The sequence below is a fragment of the Elgaria multicarinata genome, chromosome 4 (assembly GCF_023053635.1).
Source record: "Elgaria multicarinata webbii isolate HBS135686 ecotype San Diego chromosome 4, rElgMul1.1.pri, whole genome shotgun sequence".
In the NCBI taxonomy this organism is placed as follows: domain Eukaryota; kingdom Metazoa; phylum Chordata; class Lepidosauria; order Squamata; family Anguidae; genus Elgaria; species Elgaria multicarinata.
Genome location: NC_086174.1, coordinates 123,044,207 through 123,067,707, shown reverse-complemented (window position 1 = coordinate 123,067,707; position 23,501 = coordinate 123,044,207). Strand labels below are relative to the sequence as shown.

At 40.4% G+C, this 23,501-nt stretch overlaps 1 protein-coding gene across 1 annotated transcript in view; it reads right to left on the bottom strand.

The window, feature by feature from the left end:
• Window positions 1-23,501, bottom strand: part of SNTG2 (syntrophin gamma 2) — a 290,940-nt gene that overhangs the window by 167,532 nt on the left and 99,907 nt on the right. The window contains exons 2-4 of the mRNA XM_063125821.1: window positions 17,626-17,763; window positions 1,474-1,530; window positions 1,312-1,369 (exon numbers count right to left, since the gene is read on the bottom strand). Coding sequence (XP_062981891.1) covers window positions 1,312-1,369; window positions 1,474-1,530; window positions 17,626-17,763 — 253 coding nt within the window. The remainder of the gene's footprint in view (window positions 1-1,311; window positions 1,370-1,473; window positions 1,531-17,625; window positions 17,764-23,501) is intronic.

Genomic DNA, 23,501 nt, shown 5'->3' with positions numbered 1-23,501 from the left:
ATTGAAAAGGGAATTCCAGCAGGTGTCATTTGTATATATGGAGAACCTGGTGAAATTCCCTCTTCATCACACCAGTTAAAGCTGCAGGGGCCCTGGCCTCTTTTAAATCTGGTCACTCTAGTATGGATCCTGCAACTTTCACTGTTGTGATGAAGAGGGAATTTCACCAGGTTCTCCATAGATACAAATGACACCTGCTGAAATTCCCTTTTCTATGCAACTGTTAAAGATACAGGAGCCCTGTCCTCCTTTTCATATGGTCACCCTAACATTGTTGAATATGCATAACACAATGGAGAACATGTACACAACCTTTCTACAAAGAGGAAAGGTTTCCTGGTCAATATGCATACTCTCCAAGTGGCCTTAGGGAATGTGCATATATCAACAACATTTTGTACAGCGTTCGGCCAATATGCATACTCACCAAGACAAAAGCCCTTGCTTTCTATCACTAGTCCAGAGGTGGGGAGCCCATAGCCTGCATGCAGCATGCTGTCTAATTTTATACTACTCACTGTGTGTCCCGTTCTCCATCCCTCACTGTTCAGTGCTAAAAAGGTGTGTGGCTGCATCCTCCTTTTCCCTGCTGTTCAGCTGTTCCCTATTAGTCAGCTGAGCAGAATGGATCTTCACATTTGGCAGAAATTGTGCAAGTGTCCAATAATTTCCCCATGATTACACATATTTTAAACTGACATAGCATGCCTATTGAATTTTCAGAGTATTTTGAGTATTTTCAGAGTATTTCACTCTGTGAAATAAAACAAAAATCCTGTGATTTACAGTAAATTTCATTCAAGCAGTATGCATTCACTCTAAAAATGGGTGGAAAAAATGTTGCAGGGGCCTTGTAGGATGCTGAAATTTTTACACAAAAGTTAAGAAACAGGTGATATGCTGTTGTGTCTCCCAATGAAATCAGTGGAACAATGATAGGATATTGACCTTTAATTGCCTATAAAATCTGGAACTATTACCTGATTTGTCCGGAATTTGGCATATCTTGTGCTTTAGAGTAATAGCAGAATGCATAAAATGATTAGCATCATGGATGGAAAATTAGTTAAAGCAGCAGATTGTTTTGTTCAATGGGGGGGGGGGGGGAGAGAAATCGAATGAATGAACCAAAAAAGGCACTGAAAACAAAATGAATGAAAATTAAGCAAATGAAACTTTTGAAATGGAACTGAATGGAAAAACAAAACTTTGTTTTTGCTTGCACACATCTAAATCGCACCTGCACATCAATATTCAATTATTTTGTTTAACATAAAAAACACCCAATATGCAAATAAGTATTTGTTTTACCTGCTTGGTCTTTAAATATTTTTGATATAACGACAGGCACTTTGTGCTCAGCACCACCCTGAAAGAGATGGGTTACAAGAATAAAAATTTCAGCTGATCTGCCCATCATCTTAATTCATGCAGTACATACCACAAGAGAAATAAAGACAGAGATATGCATACCTTTATACTTAAGCCCAAGCCACCAACTGGTTGTCTACGAAGTTTAACAGTTCTGTGCTTTAAAAAATGGTAGAAAAAATAAATTTAGGTGAAAATACAATATTAAGTGCATGCATATATGAAATTTATGTTACTTCAGCTGTTCTTCCCATATTTGAATGGCCTGGCTACCACAACAGCAGAGCTTTTGTTGTTATTGTTATTCTTTTATTAAAGTAGGGTGACCAGGCTTCTGCATCTTTAAGAGTTGGATTGAAAAGGGAATTTCATTCATTTGTATGCATGCAGCACCTAGTGAAATTCCCTCTTCACCACAACACTTAAAGCTGCAGGAGCCCTGCCCTCTTTTGTAGAGTGTCTAGATACAAAAGAGGGCAGAGCTCCTGCAGCTTTAACTGTTGTGATGAAGAGGGAATTTCTACAGGTGCTCCATGCATACAAATGACACTTGCTGAAATTCCCTTTTCTATACACCTGTTAAAGTTACAAGAGCCCTGTCCTCCTTTCCATAGGATCACCCTATATTAAAGGGAAAGCATTGAGTCCTCTGTTCCAGTTATATCTTGAATTGCACGGTCCTTTATAAGGGAGAGCACGATCCAGTTTCATGTATACAGGCCATTCTTGATTTTCCATTGGGAAATCATACCATTCCCATGTTCACAAAAATCAACGGGAGAATGACGTGCTATTCAGAGCCATTAAATAAAATATGCCAAGCACAAGTCTCATTAAAGGAGCAAGAGCAGTGCTATGTACAATGCAGCAATACAGATGTCTGATAGATTTCTATTTTAAATTTGCTTCCCTGCTCTTGCCAAATCTGTGAAAAACCTTTAAAATACAGAAAATGGTTTCCAATGTATTTGCACACAGGTTTGTTTTCTTTGCTGCTATTATTTATACCCTTGATTTTTCTTTTTAGTTTTCAAATCAATCTTTTCCCATATCTAGCTGACTTTCCTGCAATGAACTTTTTTATTATTATTAATCTATTTCTCATGGTTATTTCTTCAGTTCTTTTTTTTTAAAAAAGCATGTACGTGAGATAAAATCTTTATGGACATTTTCTATAGCAATCTATCTTGTATTTAATAGCACCTTGCATTTTTGACATTTTATTCATGCTCACTTTTCTTGGTACTTGACATAATAATGGAATATGAAGAGCTTCATTTTATCTATTGACAGTAAATGTATAGTAATACCGTTTAGCAACACACTGAGTACAGTTCTATCCACAACACTATCTCTCATCACCAGGAACAGACACTGTTGGATATTTCAAGGTTACTTTTCCTTTTTAACCCACTTTCTAGATACAGACATGTTACTAATCTTAGTTTTAGATTTTTTTTAAAAAAATGACTTTTTTAAACAGAATTCTTGCTCAACTTGATTTGCTTTCCAAGGAAATGTCTATAACTTTTTATTGATTTTCATAGACACTTTTGTAGTTTTAGATTTCTGCAAATGAAAAAGAAAGTGACAGATTAAAGAGAGAACTGCTTGATAAAAAAAAAATCATTTGATGCTGTACTAGCAAAGCAAATCTTGCAAAATCAATTGCACATCCTTTATTCAGTTACGTTGGGAGAGAGCAATCAAGGGCTGTATTTCCTAGTAGGTACACTGTCAAAGGCTGCATATCAGCAGTAGATGAAGCCAGCCTTGGGCAGGGCCAGAGCCCAAAGTGGGCAGCCTCTCCCCCAGCCCCATCACACCCTTTTCACACATTCCTTCCTCTTTCTTGCTCAGGGAGAAATCACACTTATTACACACTCGGTCTGTACTGATTGCATACAGCGGGCTTTTGGAATTAGGTTTAAGGTTTCATATAGTTCTTGAGGCGCAGATTGCTTAAGCAATCTCCTGAGCTACTTAAGAAGAGCCATGCTGGATTAGACCAAGAGTCCATCTAGTCCAGCATTCTGTCCACACAGTGACCCACTAGCTGCCCGTGGGAAACCCACAAGCAAGATGTGAGTGCAACAGCACCCTCCCAAGAAGCCTATGGATTTTCAGTGGGATGCATAGGCATGTAAGTGTTCTACATTGCGATATTAGAGCCATCCTTTCTTCCCATATGGGGCTGCCATATTTCCAGGTAGGGGTTCCAAATAATGAAGGGGAAGATCAGAGCTCCTCATAAGAAATGGCATTTCTATAACCCTGTCTCCAAGCCCAAGTGTTTATGTGTGTTTCAGAGTGGACAAATTATTGTATTAGAAACATGTAAGTTGAATAAATAAACATTCATTCCAGAACTTTTCATCTATGGCCATGGTTAGACCAGGCCTACATCCCAGGATCGTCCCGGGATCATCCCTGTGCATCCAAATGACACACAGGGGATCCCGGGAGCAGGCAGGGACAATCCCTCCATTTTCCCGGGATAATCCTTAGGTCTAGCTAAGGCCTAGGTAAAAGCAGCACTTCCCTTAAATTACTGAGAAGCTCATATGAAAAAAGATAGTCTGAGTATGGAGATTAGGTACATTTATTGCATGGGGTATGTTTGCTTCTATGATTCTTCCGGCACGCCTATCCAGTGGAATTTTAGGATGTTTTTAGGATGCTTTTAGTATGTTTTTAGGAAGTTTTAAGTATTGTGTTTTGATTAATGTCCAGGTTACTGTACTGTATGCAATCAGTACAGACCGAGTGTGTAATAAGTATTGCCACATTCAGAGAAGAGGTGGTAAACCATCTCTGCTCTATGCTATTTTAGGCTGTAAGTGACAAAATGGTCCTCCATACAAATAAAATAAAAGTCCCTAAACAGGGGAGACTAGCATAACCCTGTGGTCTCCCCATAATCTTGTAGTTTGCTTTGTGCAGGGAAAGTGTTTTCATGGCACTTTCTGCCCTTGCAGCCCAAAGTGGTACAGCCCAGAGATCTGCTGTTCACGATAACCTGAAATGGGACTTCTGCAAAATGGAAAAGCAAAAGGCATTTTATTAAAGCTCTCACTCATTTTGTAAGGGTAACTGAAACCATATGTCTGAAGTGCTTTGAACATTTTAGTGTCATAAAACATTAATCAATTATAGTCAGAAAGATTCTTTAGGGACCCAGGAAAATGCAGAAAAGAGGTCTAAGCAGAGAATGGTTTTATTACAGCTTTAGTATCAAACTGCAACCTACGGAAATCATTCATAGCTGCTGGACCAGGTCTAGCTTGTTTGTGTGGAAAGAGAGAGTGAGAGACCACTTGAGTCCTAAAAAAAAACTGGGTCAGAACTATTCCAGATTGTAGTAGGATAGAATTGCTAAGAAAACATGGAGTGGAGCTTTAAATATTACTTTTCTGCAAATTAATGAGATTCCTTTCTTTTTGAGGGTTCCTTCTTCAACAAATTGCTCCGCTACCTCTTGAGTTGTTGGAGCTTCAACTGCCAGCCTGACAAATTGCAATATCCCTTTGCAATGCCTCTGTTTGAATGACTCCTCTGTGTCAGGACATAAGGGCATGGCTAGATACACAGGGCATCCTGGGAGCAGGGAGGGATGATTCCTCCCTTTCCCCGGGATATCGCCCTACCCTTCCATCACGCTTTTTCTGCAGTCTCAGAATGATCCCGAGACTGCGGGACGTGTGGCCTACCATCGCAGTTTCCCCCCGGCTCCTCGCAACTAACTGCAAGGAGCCAGGAAACGGGTACGGAGCTCCTCAGGAGCCCTGTGCCCATCGGGGTGGGGTGGGGGGAGCGCGAGGTTGTTGTTGTTGTTGTTGTTGTTTAAAAAACACCTCACGGTCTCGTTTGAGTGCTTGTGTACTCCTTTTCCTTTTTAAAAAAATCCAAAATGGTAGCCGCAATGTCGCGTGCCATGTGTAGACGAGGGGGGCGATCTCGCGATCATAAAATCGCAAGATCACCTCCCTCGACCCCCCTTGTCTAGCCATCCCCATAGTGTCATTCCAGAAACATTGTTTGGAAGAAAAGGGAAAAGGGAAAAAAGGTGAAAGCCACTGAACAGAAATTAAAGAAAGACCACCACCACCTTGAAAAGTTACTGCTGTTCCCACCATTGGTTATCAGGGTAACTGCTCCACAATTTGAGGATATTCGCACCCACGGAAAAATGAGCCAAAGATGCTATCCCACTTTTATGGCTTGCAAAGTGGGCCGACATTTTTGGCTCCGCACTAATTCTAGGGGAATATTGAATTTGAGACATCTTATGAGTCTCAGATCACAGATATTTATGTTGCCTCATAAAGTGCAATTAGTCAGTCTAGAAAGGAAAGAATAAAAATTAATGTGCTGGAAGTACTCTGCAGTTAATTTATAATTAATATGTGCTTGATAATAAAGTTGCCAGCTATACTTAACTTATAAAACTGATGAATATTTAATCGAGATGTACAGTATTTATAATTTTGTAAAGCATAAAAGATCAAATTATAGAAATGACTGTAGCATTTTAATGTTTTGAACTATATTAATTAACAGCATGGTTGATTCACTTTAAAACAAAATATTAAATCTTATTTTAAATGTCAGCTTTTTTAATTAAAATACTTATTAGGACAAAAAAGCACAATATGAATGGTTAATTTTCTAATTTCTAAAGAAGGTTTACTTTCCTGAAATATGCTTATAAACATATGCTTTTATATGGTTGAAATTAGTCCATTGCATATTTCTTATTTTTATGTGTTGTTGTTGTTGTTGTTGTTACTATTGTTCTGCTTTTTTTTTTTTAAGTGGCTCTGGCAAGCATGAAAGTTCCCAAAACATTTAAATCTTTGCACCTGCTTACCTTGGATAAGTTCTATTGAACTTAGTAGGGCTTGCTTGTTTGGAAGTAGCCAAATGTAGTAATGCAGCCTTAGACGCACAGGGGAATCCGGCCCCAGGCCGCACTGAAGCCTCCTCTAACGCGCCATAAGTGAAGTCGCTTATGACGCGCCTTTTCCGCAGCTCCGGCCTGAGGCCGGGGCTGCAGAACGTCTAGAGACTTCCGTGGCTTTTTGCGGCTACTCGCGAATAGCTGCGAAAAGCCACGGACCTGGCACAGCGCTCATACGAGCGCTGTGCCCATCGCGCCAGGGGGGGTTTGATCCCGGGGGGGAGATGGGGGGGAAGGCCGGACCGCCAGGAGAGGGGGAGGGCGCAGGGCGAGACGGAACGACGAGGGAGGGCGACACGGGACATGCGGCGGGAGAGGGAGCACGGGCACCATGGGCATCAGGGAAAGGGAGACGGACATCGGGGAGAGGGAGACGGACATCGGGGAGAGCGCGGGGGGCTTATTTTTTTAAAAAAGGCTCTTATCTTCTCCGGAGTCTTCAGGCGCACGTGGCCCCTTTAAAACAAAAAAAAATGGCCGATGCTGCAGGGCTTCCGTCGTCCCTGCGCGTCGTGCGTCTAGGAGGCTGGGCGGCGCACGTTAAAGTTAGCGCGCCGTTGCCCTGCCTCCCTGCCGGCTTATCCCGGCAGGTCTAGCAAGGCCCTTAGAATTCTCAGAGATCTCCTGCCTGTTTATCAGAGCTGCATGTACCATTTACGTCGAACAGTGGGTGGCAGTTCTCTCTCTTTAGGATCAGATGTATGATCAAGCTTTAGGAGTGTGTATAGCTGTACATGCATATGTTCATAAAGGGTAGAAATGTGGAGGGAGGGAAGGGGTTGTGCCTGCTGACCCACCACAGTTGTGTGTAGACTAATAGGCAGTTCCGCTCATGCTAAAGAGGCTAACTGGCTCTGACCATGCAGTCTGTTCCTTGCAAAAGTAGAATTCATGTATTAGGTCTTCCATGCACAGGTTCTGTTTAATGTATGGAAGGCAAGGCCTCAGCTAGAAGGTGTGATCCCTTGCCAATGGTGACATATGCACACATATCTTTTTAATCTACAGTTCAGTTTTGTGCAGACTTAAACTTTACTTGGGCTTGGAAAACTTTTTGAAAGAGCTGATGATTGCTGCTCTGACTGGAAAAGCTGCCATAAAATGAAAGCAATATTTTTCTGATTTTCAACTTGCAACTTTGATTTATACTCAGATCCACTAATCTCTACATTCTTATTAAAACCTATTACTCTGAAGTACTCCTGGTGGATCCTTAATTGATACAGTAATTATTCTTCTGACCTGGAATGCAGCAGTTGCAAGGTACAAGTAGAAAGTAGTCAGGGATTTTTTTGGCTTCCTTTTATCTATTTTAGGAAGGTACCCTGTGTATGTACAGTACATGTTAGTGCCCAATGAAATAAACTGAATGACACATACGTTGGTGATATATTTGGTTATCACAGCATATGACACTGTTCCAGGCCAGGAGAAATGTGTAATTTCTTTCTTTTCTTTTTTTTTAACCAATACTTGCCACAGCAGATCAGTAATAGGAACACCATATGACAGGTTGTCATGCTGTGATAATGGTCCAGGTTGTATGTCTGAACCAAGAGCAGTCAGTCAAGCAACACAGTAAATAACATGTTAATCCTATTAAAATGCATTTCTTAGAAGCATGTTCCATACTAGTGGAATGTAGGACAGTTTTTTTTTTTTGTCTTGTCAATTTTATCTAATTTTACGTGCCAGCTTGTATGCAGAAGTCTGAAGTGACCAGGTTATTGTGTGCTAACGCCTTTTTCTGTTCTTTTTTTATATGGCAGCATTGCTGTTGTTTGAATCTTCTATACCATTTCATCTAGCACAGAGAAAGTCTTTCATCATGTGCAAAGAGAATTTTACAGTGAGGATAAAAGTTGTGTTTTGTGAAAGGCCATGTCAACCTGCCAGCATTCACTGTGCTACTTGAGGCAACAGGTATTACATTATCGAGTTTCTCTTCAGTGTAACCCAATCATCAGGAAAGTACAAAAAAAGAAAAAAAAAGAAAAAAGAAAAGAAAAAAGAAATGACATATTTATTTCCTAAACAGCATAACTTTAACCTGACCTACTTATACCACCTCCAGTTCTAATACACAACAACTGGATTTAGCTGTGCTTGTTGGTTGTTGATTTTTGGTTAGAGTTCTGTGGAAGTTTTCATATCTATTCAGTTTGAGATGGGTACAGACAGTCCTGGTTACAAATTCCCCACAGGCCTTTGTTGTGGAGAAAAAGGGTAAATATGGGCACTGCCTTGCTTTATACATTATCACCATTCAATAACTCACATTAGCAAAACTTCCTGTTCCTCCACAGTGGTTGAATTATGGGATTGGGAGTTAATCTCCTTACCTGTGATGGCCCCTTTATCTACTGTTTTTAGAAGGATACTGGAAGGCCAAGATTTGGGTAAAATTGGTGGGCCCTTCTTTTGTTTCCCCAGATTTTCATTCTCAAAATATTCTTCTAAAGGCCATGAGTTGAGACTATACACAAGGCGTTTCCCTCATTTTACAGTGTGCTCTTTATTATTCACACAGGGTGCAATCCTATACCCACTTACCAGGGAGTAAGCCCCATTGAGCTCAGTGAGACTTACTTTTGAGGAGACATGCATGGAACTATGCTGTTAGACACAAATACGTAAATGTAATGTTTTCCCTCAAGCAATTCTCATGTCTTCATTTTGTACAAGTTAGATGAGGTCACCTTCAAGATAGGAGACCATTGAGCTTTCTAAATAGCAGTGTTCAGAACATCAATAATATATTTAGATTGCTATAGTACTAGTCTGATAGGAGAGTCAGGAACACTATGGATTGTGCACTTATGTATATCCTCAAAGTTCGGCTTTAGCAATAAAGGCTTCAATTAAATCATGTCTACTTTTCTAAGTTTACGATTCCCTCCCTCTTAAATATCTGCCTTCTTGTTTCCTTGATCAAGACGTAATTGCTTCAGTTAACAACAATAAAATTAACCATGGCTATTATTTATTAATCTAGAACATTTCTGATATAGGGAGCTGCAAGGAAAAATGTGTTGATCAAATTTAGAACATTTTCCTTTCCTTCCAAGCTTAATATCAAACCTGTCAGGTGTAGGCAAGAAATACACAATTGGTCTCTTGAGTCTTTAAGGACTATGGTGATAATTTATGCATATCCCAACGTTTACAAATCTTGAAGGTTTCATCTGTTCCACAGTGAAATTTGAACAACAGACTAGAACTGTGTGAAATCCAACCAACCATGTCTTTCCAATAGTGTATGAACGTAAGTCCATACATGTGTCTACTTCCAAGAAAGTTATTGGTATTAGGGTGACCATATGAAAAGGAGGACAGGGCTCCTGTATCTTTAACAGTTGTATTGAAAAGGGAATTTCAGCAGGTGTCATTTGTATATATGGGGAACCTGGTAAAATTTCCTCTTCATCACAACAGTTAAAGCGGCAGGTACCCTGCCCCCTTTTAAATCTGGTCACTCTAGTATAGCTCCTGCAGCTTTAACTGTTGTGATGAAAAGGAAATTTCACCAGGTCCCCTATATATACAAATGACACCTGCTGAAATTCCCTTTTCTGTGCAACTGTTAAAGATACAGGAGCCCTGTCCTCCTTTTCATATGGTCACCCTAGTATTGTCTGAGTCATGGTGGATTCTTCCAGGACTTCAGTTTCTCTTTGACACATGTAGAAACTATTGCTATGATATCCTTTTAGGCACAGGAGCAACACCCTTAAAAGCCTGCGCAGTGATCTTCTGCCTAACACACATAAACAAATAGCTTTCTGTCCTTGCTTTTGTGCTCCCAACATTTCTTCTCAGAGATGAGAATGGGCAACTCCTGTGTGCAGAGCTCTTTGGATCATGCCCATTACTTAGGAAGACCTAACTTTTTGCAGAACTCAGTAGCGATATTTGTAACAGGATCTGAATGATATGGCTGTAATTTACAGGTCTTGAAAGGTTCTGTAGGCAGCTGCAGATCAATTCTACTTTTATTAATGATTTATGCTTCCCTGCATGACTTACAAGCTAGCAGCATTAATGATACACTACTTCCTTTTATCTTTAGGTGATAATTGTGTTCTCTCTTTGCTAGACTATTGATGACAGCTCAGGTGCAGTATGCCTCTCTTCTTTGGTAGTGTGCTTTATCCATTTTGTCACCTTCATCTATGACAGTCATTACCCTTTCATAACAGCTATAATTTTTTTTAGCTACTTTGAATAATAAGACCAACTTATAAATAAATCATTATTTCACACGATGGATCTGTATTTCTGAGAAGTCCCCCACACCCCCAAAGAGGGATGCATGTGGCTTTTATTACAGTTTTATGGCAGAAAGTGACTGGTCATGCTGAAGACCCCATTGGGCTTATCAAAGCAGACGGTGTAACAGCTTGTGGTCTAAATAGCACTTTCATATTGGAAAAGGAATGAATAGCCAGGTTTTTCATGCCTTTGGGTAATGTTGATTCACTGTGATGTGTTACATTTTTACCCTGATAAACACACCAGTTACGATAGATTGGATTCTTTAATCTGTGGATCATGGCCTTTACCTGCCCATATTCTTAAAGAGGCTTCTTATCTCACTTCGTTTGAACTCTGCTTCTAGAATGTGGGATGGGGTGGGCCGTTCTTAAAGCCATCGACCAGGCTAAGATGGAAAAGAACTGCCCCTGCCAACTGCCATGGGTTCCACTCATCTCATACTCTGGACAGAAGCACCCCTGTCTCCCCCTCTTCATACTGTGCATTTTTTCTTTCCCCCTACCTTTCATTACCTCACCTTTCTCATGAAAGACATAGGGCAGAAAGGACCCAGTTGGAATCAACATGCAAACTGTTTTTTGTTCCAGGAGCCCTGAAGCAAATTATTGTACCATTGGACATCCTGCTATCCAACTCTACAATAAAAATTGAAGCACCTATTCTTATTGGGGGGGGGGCTTAGTTCAGCACATGGTGTAACTCAGAAGTGCAGAGCCTCAGGCCCAGGGTCCAGATTTCCCAGATTTTCTTTAACGAACGATCATGTGGTGGTTTTCCAGCTTCTGGGCAGTTTTTTTATTCCATTCTAAAAAGCTGCAGTCCTTCTCCTAAATCTTACCTACTGGTGACCATATGAAAAGGAGGACAGGGCTCCTGTATCTCTAACAGTTGCATAGAAAAGGGAATTTCAGCAGGTGTCATTTGTATATATGGAGAACCCGGTGAAATTCCCTCTTCATTACAACAGTTAAAGGTGCAGGAGCTATACTAGAGTGACCAGATTTAAAAGAGGGCAGGGCACCTGCAGTTTTAACTGGTGTGATGAAGAGGGAATTTCATCAGGTTCTCCATATATACAAATGACACCTGCTGAAATTCCCTTTTCAATATAACTGTTAAAGATACAGGAGCCCTGTCCTCCTTTTCATATGGTCACCTAGTAAGACCTTTAAACTAAAATATGCTAGTGTTGTTGTCCCACCCCTTTGGCTTTGACCCCCAATAGCTACTCCAAAATGCAGCCCCCAGTAGCTATTGCAAAATGGAATTCAGCCTCCAGGCTGAAAGATTTTCTGCACTTCTGATGAAACTAAACTGCTTGATGTAGAGAAACCACCCCATCCCTGAATATGCTTTTAAAAGCATGGAGGAGATCCATCCTTCAATACGTTGAGTCTTTGCAGGATAAAGATCCAAAAGCAAGGATGAGCGGGTCCTCAAAAGACAGGGACTACTTATAAAGTTTCTCTTCAGAATCTCGGAATAGTGCAACAGGACATCTAGAGTTCCTTTTCATATGGACAGGAGGACAGGGCTCCTGTATCTTTAACAGTTTTTTTAGAAAAGGGAAGTTCAGCAGGTGTCATTTGTATGCATGCAGCACCTGCTGAAATGTCCTCTTCATCACAACAGTTAAGCTGCAGGAGCCCTGCCCTCTTGACTAGATACAAAAGACGGCAGGGCTCCTGCAGCTTTAACTATGACACCTGCTGAAATTCCCTTTTCTATACAACTGTTAAAGATACAGGAGCCCTGTCCTCCTTTTCATATGGTCACCTTATTTCCATTGGTACTTGGAATTTGGATCCCCCCATGCTTGACCAAGGCCACAGCTAGACCTAAGGTTGATCCTGGGTTCATCCAGGGTTCGCCCCTGCCTGAGCACTGGATCCCCTGTGTGTCACCTAGATTAACAGGTTTGACCCCTGGACGATCCAGGGATAAACCTTAGGTCTAGCTATGGCCCAAGAATCCAATGCAAAGAGACACCACCTCACAAGCCAACGTTGTGGGAACTGATGGGAAGCCATTTGAAGGACACAAACCATTTCCCAGCTACGTTCTTGGAATGGCAAAAGGCAGGGTGGGGGAGGTGCCAAACAGATCACTACACTTAGCTTGGGAGGCAGTATTTGGCTTGGGGATCAGTTGTACAGCTGTACTATAATGTGTAAAAAGAAGCTGGACAAGTTAAATTAAAGGGCTGGAAGCTGGCAGGTGGAATAGATGGGATTGTGAAGCTGAGTAGAAGGCTGAGAAGAGATTAATTTCCTGGCAGGATGGTTAACACTGAGTAGTAACGGGAGGAGTAATGAATGCATCTGCAGTAATGGAAAAAGAGGAGCGGCACATGGCGCAGAGAAAGAGATGATACTGGACAGATGAGAAATGAAATTGAAGCCAAACAAAAACTGTGCCTATTTCATTTTTAGGGAGATTAACTTTTACAAGTATGGCTTTCTGTCTGTTTTCAAGGAAACGGTGGGGAAGTTTAATCAAAAGATGGAAATGTTAGGAATTCAGAAATGTAACAACACATGTGAACATTACTTCCTTCCTCCTCTTCTTCTTTTAATTAAAGTTTTGTGCTCCAATTACTTCCAATGGCAAATGTTTTTATTAATACTTTGTGCCCCAGTTTCTGTATGCAGAAAGTCATATGAAGACTTAGGGCAAGATCTAGCTTCTATTCCACCACAGGCCCAGCAAGAAGCAGGAGCGTTTCTCTCTTTCCCACCCCATCCACCTTCCTCTTTCTCTGGCCTTCCTCTATTTTGGGAATGGGAGAACCAGCAATTTTCGAGCTCATCTAAATTCGATGAAAATCACTTCACGGCTTGTTTCGACTTAATCCCATTTTAGTTTTCAATCTGTGTTTTGGTTCATTCAAAAGGGAAAAGTGCATGTTTCTGCGAGTATTTTTTAAAAGCACATACGACCCCCACCCCCGGACAAAAGTGTGAAAATGCATATTTGTCTGGAAAAAATATGCATTTCAAAGTATGCATTTTTTTTTAAAAAAAATACACATTTTTAAAATGTGAACACAAATTTGGGAATTTGCAAACATTTCTCCAAAAAAAAAGCAGGCCTGCTTGTGTTTTCATTTGGGATTGTAAACAGGAGTTGTACGCATGACTTGCAAACATAAACGAAATTCTTGTACATCCATAACTCCACCCCATTCCTAGTATGTGGAACAATGGAAAATGGAGTTTTCCCATTGACAACTAGTGTTCTTTTGTCGTTTGACGGATAAAAATGAAAATAGAAGTGCAGCAACCTCAGTGCAGAAATCACCTTAAACTCATATGGCTCAAATGAGCTGGCGGGTCAGATTCCCCACATAGCAGATGTCCTGAAGCTTCACCTGTAATTTTTACCCCCAAAATGTCAATTCTACCTCAGTTTGATGAACACTGATTTCCCAAGCATGTGTCTCTGTTCCCCATTGTGGTTTATTGTCTGGAATACAGCCCAGGCAGGAACTACATAGGGAAGGAAAAGACAGCTTTGAAAGAGAATGCAACATCAAAAAGTCCACATACTGAAATCCACCTTCCTGGTGTGAAGCACGCTGACCAGTTGCAAATTTGGCTCATGCAGTATCTGAAAGTGCTGGCAAGCAGGGGGCATTTAATTAACGGATCTCTTTGTGAGTAAGTATGCTGACCCTTGAGCTTTTGCATTCTGAAAATGATAGAATGGCGTGGAGTACAATCAGGCACTGTGGGTCCAGGAAGGGTCCAGGACATTCTGTTTCGCACTCCTACTTCAAACATTCATAGTGTACTTCCTTGCATAACAAAAGCATGTCAGATGTCAGATTTTCCCCAAGCCACAATGCAAAACCAGGTAGCATTTTTTTTTGGCCCATTGCTGGGGAAGTCATGCCAAGAGCAAGTGTCACTGAAAGCTGGGTTTACACAACATGCTAACCCACCGTGCATTATTGTTGTGTTGTCTGAATGCAGCACATTTTCTGCAGGAAAATCCTATCCTATCTCTCCTCTCTCATCTCACACTATTGCCCCGCTCATGCTCTTCGCTCCTCTGATGCCATGCTTCTCGCCTGCCCAAGGGCCTCTACTTCCCTTGCTCGGCTTCGTCCATTTTCGTCTGCTGCCCCTTACGCCTGGAACGCTCTTCCAGAACATTTGAGAACTACAAGTTCAACCGCAGCTTTTAAAGCTCAACTAAAAACTTTTCTTTTTCCTAAAGCTTTTAAAACTTGATGTTGTGCAGACTTCTACTGTTACTTTCTACTGTTAGTTTTACCCTACCCTGTGCCTGCTTACCCTACCCTGTACCTGTTGACATTCTCTTCCCCTCCTTATTGTTTTACTATGATTTTATTAGATTGTAAGCCTATGCGGCAGGGTCTTGCTATTTACTGTTTTACTCTGTACAGCACCATGTACATTGATGGTGCTATATAAATAAATAATAATAATAATAATAATAATAATAATAATAATAATAATAATAATGTTGTCTGAATGCAGCATGTTTTCTGCAGGGTGGCTTGTTAATTATGCAGTGTGGCTTATTTTTCTTGGACAAACTGTATTGAGAACCCATGGCTTGTTGTTGGGTGGTTCAGGGTGGTTAACAAGCCACACTGTATGGTTAACTAACAACCCTGTGGAAAATGTGCTGTGTTCAGACACAGGATAACCTCCCCTGCAGAAAACACACTACATTAAGACAACACAGTAATGCGCCCTGCAGAAAACACGCTGCGTTGAGGCAACCCAATAACCCATAGCTCAACAACAGCCGATACTGGATGGGTGAACCCAGCCTGCAAGAAGCAACCACAATGAATGTTTAGGGAAAAGATGTGTAACTAACATTAGATGTATATGGCTAATAAATAGATAGAGATTATGAAAATTCCATTCAAATTGTGTGTAAGCTTATTCATCTGTGCATATCTTATCCTTATGACATTTAAAAAAATGCATCAGCAATTTTCTTTAATCAAATATGCATTATTTCCTAATCATTTGGTATTGTATGTAGAGACTGGTAATCTAGTGCAATTAGAATATAGCATTTTATTCTCTGTAAAGTGCAAGGCTTGCCAATTGATTTGGCTGAAGAAACCTTTTGCAGCAAGCTATGTTGCCTGTTAAAATGCCTTTCTGTTCACTGAGATGTATCCGACCATGTCACCGCACCTTGCTGGTCCCCTTTCACAGTTAAATAAATCATTGCTATTATCCTGAGTTTGTTCCTGATAATGACTTTCTGAAAAAGGTAAATGAGAAAAAAAAGAGTTGTGCAGCGGAAGCATGTGCCACAGCATTCCCAGATGACATTAAACAAAAGTTGTACAAATATTTGTTTTGTTAAAAGTTCAAGGTGTATTGCCTCCCAGCTTCAAGAAACGTTCCAAAAGTGGCACCGTCTCCCTAAGGCACACACTTTCACATTTAGTTTCAAGATATTTCAAATCTACAAGTGGGCTGTGCCTACTTGGAGTCTTGCCAGCATTTGAGTATGAGCACTTGCAAAATTGAGCAGTTCAGATCCTTGCAGGTTCAAGGTGAGTACAGGGCTGCTTGTGAGCAGGGCCTGTGTTAGTCTACCTCTGTCTTTCCCAACCTGGTGCCCTCCACATGTCGTTGATGTCAACTCCCATCAACCCCAACCAGCACAGCCAATGGTCAGAAATCCTGGGAGTTGTAGTCCAAAACTTTTGGGGGATAACCAAACTGGGAAGGCTGGCCTAGATCATGTGAGTGCCACTGCCATCTCGCTGATTCTCTTTCCCAACACCAAGGGACATACCTTGGGGCAGGACAGTGGAAGGCAGCAGTGAGTCTTTTCCCCATTTCAACTAAACGAGGTGGGGAAAATAAGTTAATATAGGCCAGCCTATATACAAGTAGTCTAACATGTTTAAATTAAAGCAATTTACAGTACAGTCATACGCATATCTACTCATAAATTACTCCCATTGAGTTAAATGAGACTTACTCCCAAGTAGTTTGGTATAGGATTGGAATGTTAATTAATTGATTTAATAATAATATAAATAAGAATCAAATGTCCAAGTGCTTTCAAGTTATCCCCAGTGCCTTTGCATGGGTGAGAGACTCGTTAAAAACAAACAACACCCCACTGCTAAAGCTGAACATTCCTTTAGAAGGAGAGTTAATCTCCCTATGCCCCATGGTTATAGTCTTGGATTGTGTCCAATGGGTTATCTACAATGTTAGTCTAAGTCGCATATATTTCAATAGGTCTACTCCAAATAGAACTATATGGGGTACAGTCCTTTTCTGATGTCTTAATAAACCTCAGCAAGTCCCCCCCCCCATCTGTATGAAGGTAGTATCTCCAGATGATACAGAAAGACAATGATTTATAGTTAGAGAACATGTCTAAAGGCATATTCAGTGGCATTTGAAAAATAAAACAGAGTACTACCATTCAAGTCCCACGACAATCTGAGGCCTTAGCTAGACCTAAGGTTTATCCCGGGATCGTCCCGGGGTCATCCCTGTGCATCTAAATGACACACAGGGGATCCTGGGAGCAGGCAGGGACGACCTCAGGACGATCCCGGGATAAACCTTAGGTCTAACGAAGGCCTAAGAAGCTTAACAGGAATGAGACTTTCCATATTTGATACCCAGACAAAAAGATGATTCTAGAAGGGATATCCTGTGAATTCTCCTCCACAGGGTATTTCTATGGGACCAAATCACTTCCTCACATATAAGTAAAGTTGGGTAAAGAAAATGGCATTCCAAATTCTTACATCTAACATTTATTACTCTTTGTAGTTTTACATTAATTAGGTCATATAAACCTATGAAGGGGAATTTTTAGAGGATGTAGCAGTTGTTATTCTTTTGAAAACCTTTAAGTATTTGTTGTCTTTAGCAAGTAATTTGTACTCTGTGACATAATTTTTATATTACCTGTTTAGAATAGTGTACTTTCAGGTAATTTTGCAAGACAGAAAAAACATACGGTTGGGAGCACAAAGTTATAGAAGCACTTACATTTGCACTGTGATCACTTCCACTAACACAGATGACATCTTGTTTTTGAATTGTTAGTACCTCTTTTGTAAGCTTCAGTCGGATTTCATAGGCGTTTTCGGATATTTCATCGTATAACAATGCAATTCCAGTTTTTGTCTGTAGAAACAAAGCAATAAAAAACAGAGATCAAAGATGTTGGACTTGATGGCCTTATGGCCCCTTCCAACTCTACTATTCTATGATTCTATGTCAGATACATGAGCCATATATATATATATATATATATATATATGAGATAAAGATTAATTTGTAATGCATGCCTTCTGTGTCATTGTGTGATAAATAGTAAGAATACATAGAAATTTCCAAGTATTATTCTATACCAATCTTCATGGATAGGCTAATCCTATCATCTGGTTTAGTTCTTCCACACAAGCAAAGTCTTGCAGTGCTACAGAAAGGCCATGGCTAGACCTACGGGTCTAGCACAACGGAGGAGGAAGGATCTCATGATATAGTTATCGTGAGATCTTCCCGTCTGTCTACACGTGGCGTGTAGTGTCCTAGGAGGAAGGAGACGTTGCACCTGCCATTTTGGTTTCTTTTCTTAAACGAGAAGGAGCACACAAGCGCTCGATCACAAAATGTAACTATTTTTTTTTTAAAAAAAAATAAAAATTCCCTGCTCCCCCATCCCACCCCTGATGGGCACAGAGCTCCTGAGGAGCTCTGTGCCCAGTGCCCAGCTCCCTGCTCCTTACGGTTACTTGCGAGGAGCCAGGACAACCTGCGGCACCCACCCACATGTTTTGCAGTCTCAGGATTATCCCGAGACCACAGAAAAAAGCGGGGGGGGGAGGCTATGCCAATATCCTGGGGCAAGGGAGGGATCATCCCTCCCTGCTCCTGGGATCCCCTGTGTGTCATGTGAATGCATAGGGATGATCTTGTGTCAGTCCCCAGGATATCGGCAGGTCTAGCCATGGCCAAAGGTTCATCCTGTCCCAGGCATGCTTGGCAGAGCTGTCCAGTCTTTTCAATCTTGCTTCTTAAAAGCTCTTCCAATTCTCCTGCAACAGAACACTGCTGATGCAGGATTGTGCCAATGCTAGAAAATTGTGGGGACTTTGGATGTGACACAAGGAACTGCAAATAGCGTGAGTCCCCCTCTCCCTCTAAAATATGCACTCCTGCATGGCGTTTGGTCTTCCCCCTAGAAAAGGTGCTGCTGTGACCCAAGACGATAGCATGCCATTTTCAGCCAGCACGGAAGAGCCTTGTTATCTCTCATTTTATGCCCTATTGACCTCTTTGTAAGGTTGTATATGATTGGCATGATATATACAGAATCTTCCACAATTAAAGGTAATATTCTCTCATTAAGCATGAAAAACCAGGGAAACATTTTATTCACTTTATTAATTCATTTTATTTATATCCCACCTTTACACCAAAAAACACAATTATTCAAGGCGGCTCATAATAAAAGCCAGATTAAAAACAAAAGCTTAATTAAAACATAACACAAAAACAAATCAATTCAAAACAATATCCAAAATAAAGTTGAGACCTAAGTACTTAGCTGAAACTTTTCCAATTTTTCAAAACAGAACTGAACAGATAACACAGCTGGTTGGCCACTGTGTGAACAGAGTGCTGGACTAGATATGGCCTTGGTCTGATCCAGCAGGGCTCTTCTTATGTTTTATTTGATAAATGAACTAATTTACACAATTGCTCCCCTTTTTTAATATAAATATCTGGTTTTGACACTTAACTTTCACTTATTTTGTTAAAAAAAGGAAAAAGATACTAAATAAAGCAAAGAAGACAGCCGATACTGATTTTTATCTGTCACTGTATCAATCACAAGTAAACGTGCCAAGAGATAACGTATAGAAGCAGCAGCAAAATAATAATAAAGACTGTCAAATAAAGTAAAGGAAAAAGTGGGGCTTGGCCACAATTGGAACTATAAAAAGCAACCGCTTTCATGTACTAAAAAAGGCAGCATTCCCATACATTTAAAACATTTTCCAGAACGTTTCATAGTTTCACACGTAACCATTTTTCTAGTCAAAGATGATCAGTTCTCAGTGTAAATGCAGCAATTTTCATTAAAATGGTAGAGAAAAGGATCAGTTGCAAAAAAAACAAAAAACCACACACACCCCGAGTTCAACACTGTGAAAAATGGTTACTTGAAAAATGGCCACCTCAGAAATAGGCAGGAAGCACAAAAATTTAGAACTACTTAACTAGCCACAAACTATGGTGCAAGACAATAGTTTGATCATTGCATATGGGTCAAAGGCTATACTGTTAGGTGGAGTCTGGCCCAACTTTCAATTGGTTTTAGAATAGACAGGTCTGCGATGAGAGGGAGAAAGCACAATTTCAGGCAAAAAAGGGGGAGAGACATACTCTGGTGTTGTGGAAAGCGTGTATCTTTAATGATGAATCTAGAGTCCATCTCTCTCCCCCTTTTAGAGTGGACAGGACCATGATGTTGCTTGACAAGTTCACACCAATAAGAAGCTGCAATCTGTAACTTGGAATTAAGCTCCATTAAAATAAAATGGAGCTACTAAAAAGGATGAAGATTTAATTTGCACAATAGTACCAACGTATCTTTAACCCCCACTACAAATTTGTAATTGAACAGTGCTTTGAATGAGTGAATGCAAACTCCAAATAGGATTATATTTTGCAGGTTTTAAGATTATTATTATTATTATTATTATTATTATTATTATTATTATTATTAATAATAATAATAATCAATGATCCTATTTGCACAGGACCCACCCGACTCGGCAAAAATGTGTCTATTTATTTAATGTGTGCAAAATATATGAACATTTATGGAATCCAGGGGGAAACTTCTGCAGACCACCACCTCTGCCAGGATCTCAATCTCTTCTGTTTCTGTCCCAACCCACACAGGGGGTGAATCAGAAAGTCATCAAGAGCTGGTGGAAGAATGTTTATCTGGCTTTACCATCACGGATTTACTTGGGAGAAATAAGGTGTGCATTGGGACGCAGCAGATGACCAGGAAGGGTAAGGAACAAATTTCCCCATATCCTTTGGCCCTTGGTGTGATAACAGCTCCCTAGGCTCCTATCAGTGGTTCTAGCTCATGAAAACTAGGTTCAGAGAAATGATGGCACACACCTGAAAGGTTTTAGAAAGAGCCAGCCTGTGATGGTGGGAGGTTTACAGAATGCTTACTCTTGTTGCTCAATGTGTGATCAATGGAGCATGGTGATATGTGGTTGCAAATGGGGTGAGGGTTGGGCTCCCTTATCTCCCAAAACCTTATTTGTTTGGATTGTCTGAATTTGGCTGGGTGTTCCTAAAACTTGTAATCTAATGTAAGTGTGTGGGGCCAAATCTGGATCAGGACCATTGTGCGTGAGTAGGAGGGTTATACCATCCTACCCAGCTGCTTTCCCCCCTAAATTCATCCCGCCCCCCACTGTGGAGTTTTGGAGAGGGAGTGGCTGTGGGTATGCTCATGTAGAGATGTGCATTTTTCGATGCTCAGAACTTTGCAGGAATGCTAACCAGCATTTTAGATTCTTTTCCATGTGGCTCTGGAATCATGATAATCTCTCAGTAATCCCTTTTGCCATGGATTGCTCCTGGGTTCCATAATCATCATTGTATGTCGCTGTGTGGATTCTTCCAACTGTTTTGCCATCATGAGTTTAAACTCACTTAATTCTCTGTGCAGTGGGAGTTGTTCCTGGAACAGGAGAATGTGGGTCCAAAGGGCTGCTTTTTGTGGGGCTGTGAGAATTTTCCACCCATGATCTTAAAGGACATATGCCTGCGTTTCTGTGGTATGGTTTGCTGGTTGTTAGGGATTCAAAAGTTTGCTTTGCCTCTGCCCCACCAGTCAGATTGGCCACCAGCTGTCAAGGGAAGAACTTTAGTTATGGTTTGTAACTTTAGACTGGAGAAGATGTCCCACTCTGAAATTCATTGGGAAGTTTCTTTCTCTCACGCTAAGCATGAAGTAAGCTTCTTAATACTTCCATATTTTGAATGTGAAACATCTTGTGAGGCAATTACAGCTTAACCTGGGCTTAGAAATTGTACAGTGGCTGATCCAGAACCCCTTATTGTTCCCACTGCAAGTTATCATGCTCAAAAAGGCTAGCAGAAAGACTGCTATGTAGAACCCCACACCCTGTAAATTTGTGCCACCATTTGAAAGAAAGAGTAATTAATTCATTATCGTAACTTGACGATTGAAATATATTCTGACAACACATATAATACAAGTGAACCACAGAATTAACATAAGAACCATAATGGATCAGAACAAGGGTCCATCTAGTCCAGCAGTCTGTTCACACAGTCATAGCCATCAGGAGTAGTAGCACTTGATAGCCTTCTACTTCAGGAATTTATCCACCCCCTTTTAAAGCCATCCAAATTGGTGGCCTTCACTACATCTTGTGGTAGTGAATTCCATAGTTTCAATATGCGCTGTGTGAAGAAGTCCTTCCTTTTATCTGTCCTGAATCTCCCACTAATCATCTTCGTGGGATGACCGTGGGTTCTAGTATTATACAAGACAGTAGATTTTAAATTATTGTTTATTAATATCCATTTATAATCATTAGAAAACTATTTAAATGCAATGGATCATAGCAATAGAACAAAAATTAAAGAAACATTAGATATCTTCAGATATCAAAGTGACCAGGTGTGTTTTTGCATGAATTTTGCTCTTTACAAACTGAAAAACGAGAGGGAAAAGCATACTGCCAACAAAGGGAATAATGCAACCTTATGTATCCCCCTGTCTACTCAGAAGCAAGTTACACTAAGTAAATGAGATTTGCTTCCAAAGTAAATAGGATTGCAGCTTTAAAAAAAATCTTCATATAGCATCTTCATATTCTCACTGTAAATTAAACACACAATAAAATCCAGCTCAAATGAGCAAAAACATCCAGTCTTAACTCCTGACACTGGATAATTTTATGTTTTCCAGTCCTGAGGCATATGCAGTCAAATAGATCTTAGATGTGTGATGTTGAAGTATATGTCTTTTAATTCCAAAAAATGAAATTTTATCTTCTTACCTGCCAGCACTCCAAAACGTATATTATTATTACTTTTTAAAGCTACTAGATCTTTCCCAAACCCCTCCAATGTAGGGAAGTAAATTGAAGGTACACATCTTGTAATGAAATAAAACACTCTCTCTTCAACAATATTAAAAGAATTTTAATTTGAACCAATTACTTTAACTTACTTAGATCTACTAATAAATCTACTACACCTCTGTTTTTATAAACAATTTCCATTAATTTTGAATTAGATTGATAAACAGTAAGCCTGAACAGTAGACTAAGTATGAGATAGATTTATTCCCGGCTATATAACAATCCAAATCTACTGCATATATAGAATCCATTTCCCTCTGATGTCAATGGGTAAACTAATGGAGCCACTACTATTTAATGGAGGATATTAAACACACACACACATACACAATAATATCAAGTGATACAATTGCTACCATAAAATATATGGGGCAGAATCTTAGAGCTCCATCACACCAGTGTTTTATTGCACTCTTGTCATGCCTAGTTTGCTGTTTTGCAGCACGGTACTCACATGACATCGTGCCTATCCTGCAGTTACCCCATCTCTTCTCCTCCATTTTTCGTGTTTCCCTAGAGCAGGGGAAATCTGGTTTATTTCCTCCATGCAGGATTAAAGCACCTTTCCGCCCCCTTGTATTGCTGTCCTCGCATTATGTCCTTTGTTGGGAGCGCATGCTTTGAACGTGTGTTTTCTGACGAAAGAGGAGGACAGGGCGGTTTTGAACTGGTTGAATGGGCTTTTGCTGCTCCAACCCCACCCCTCCT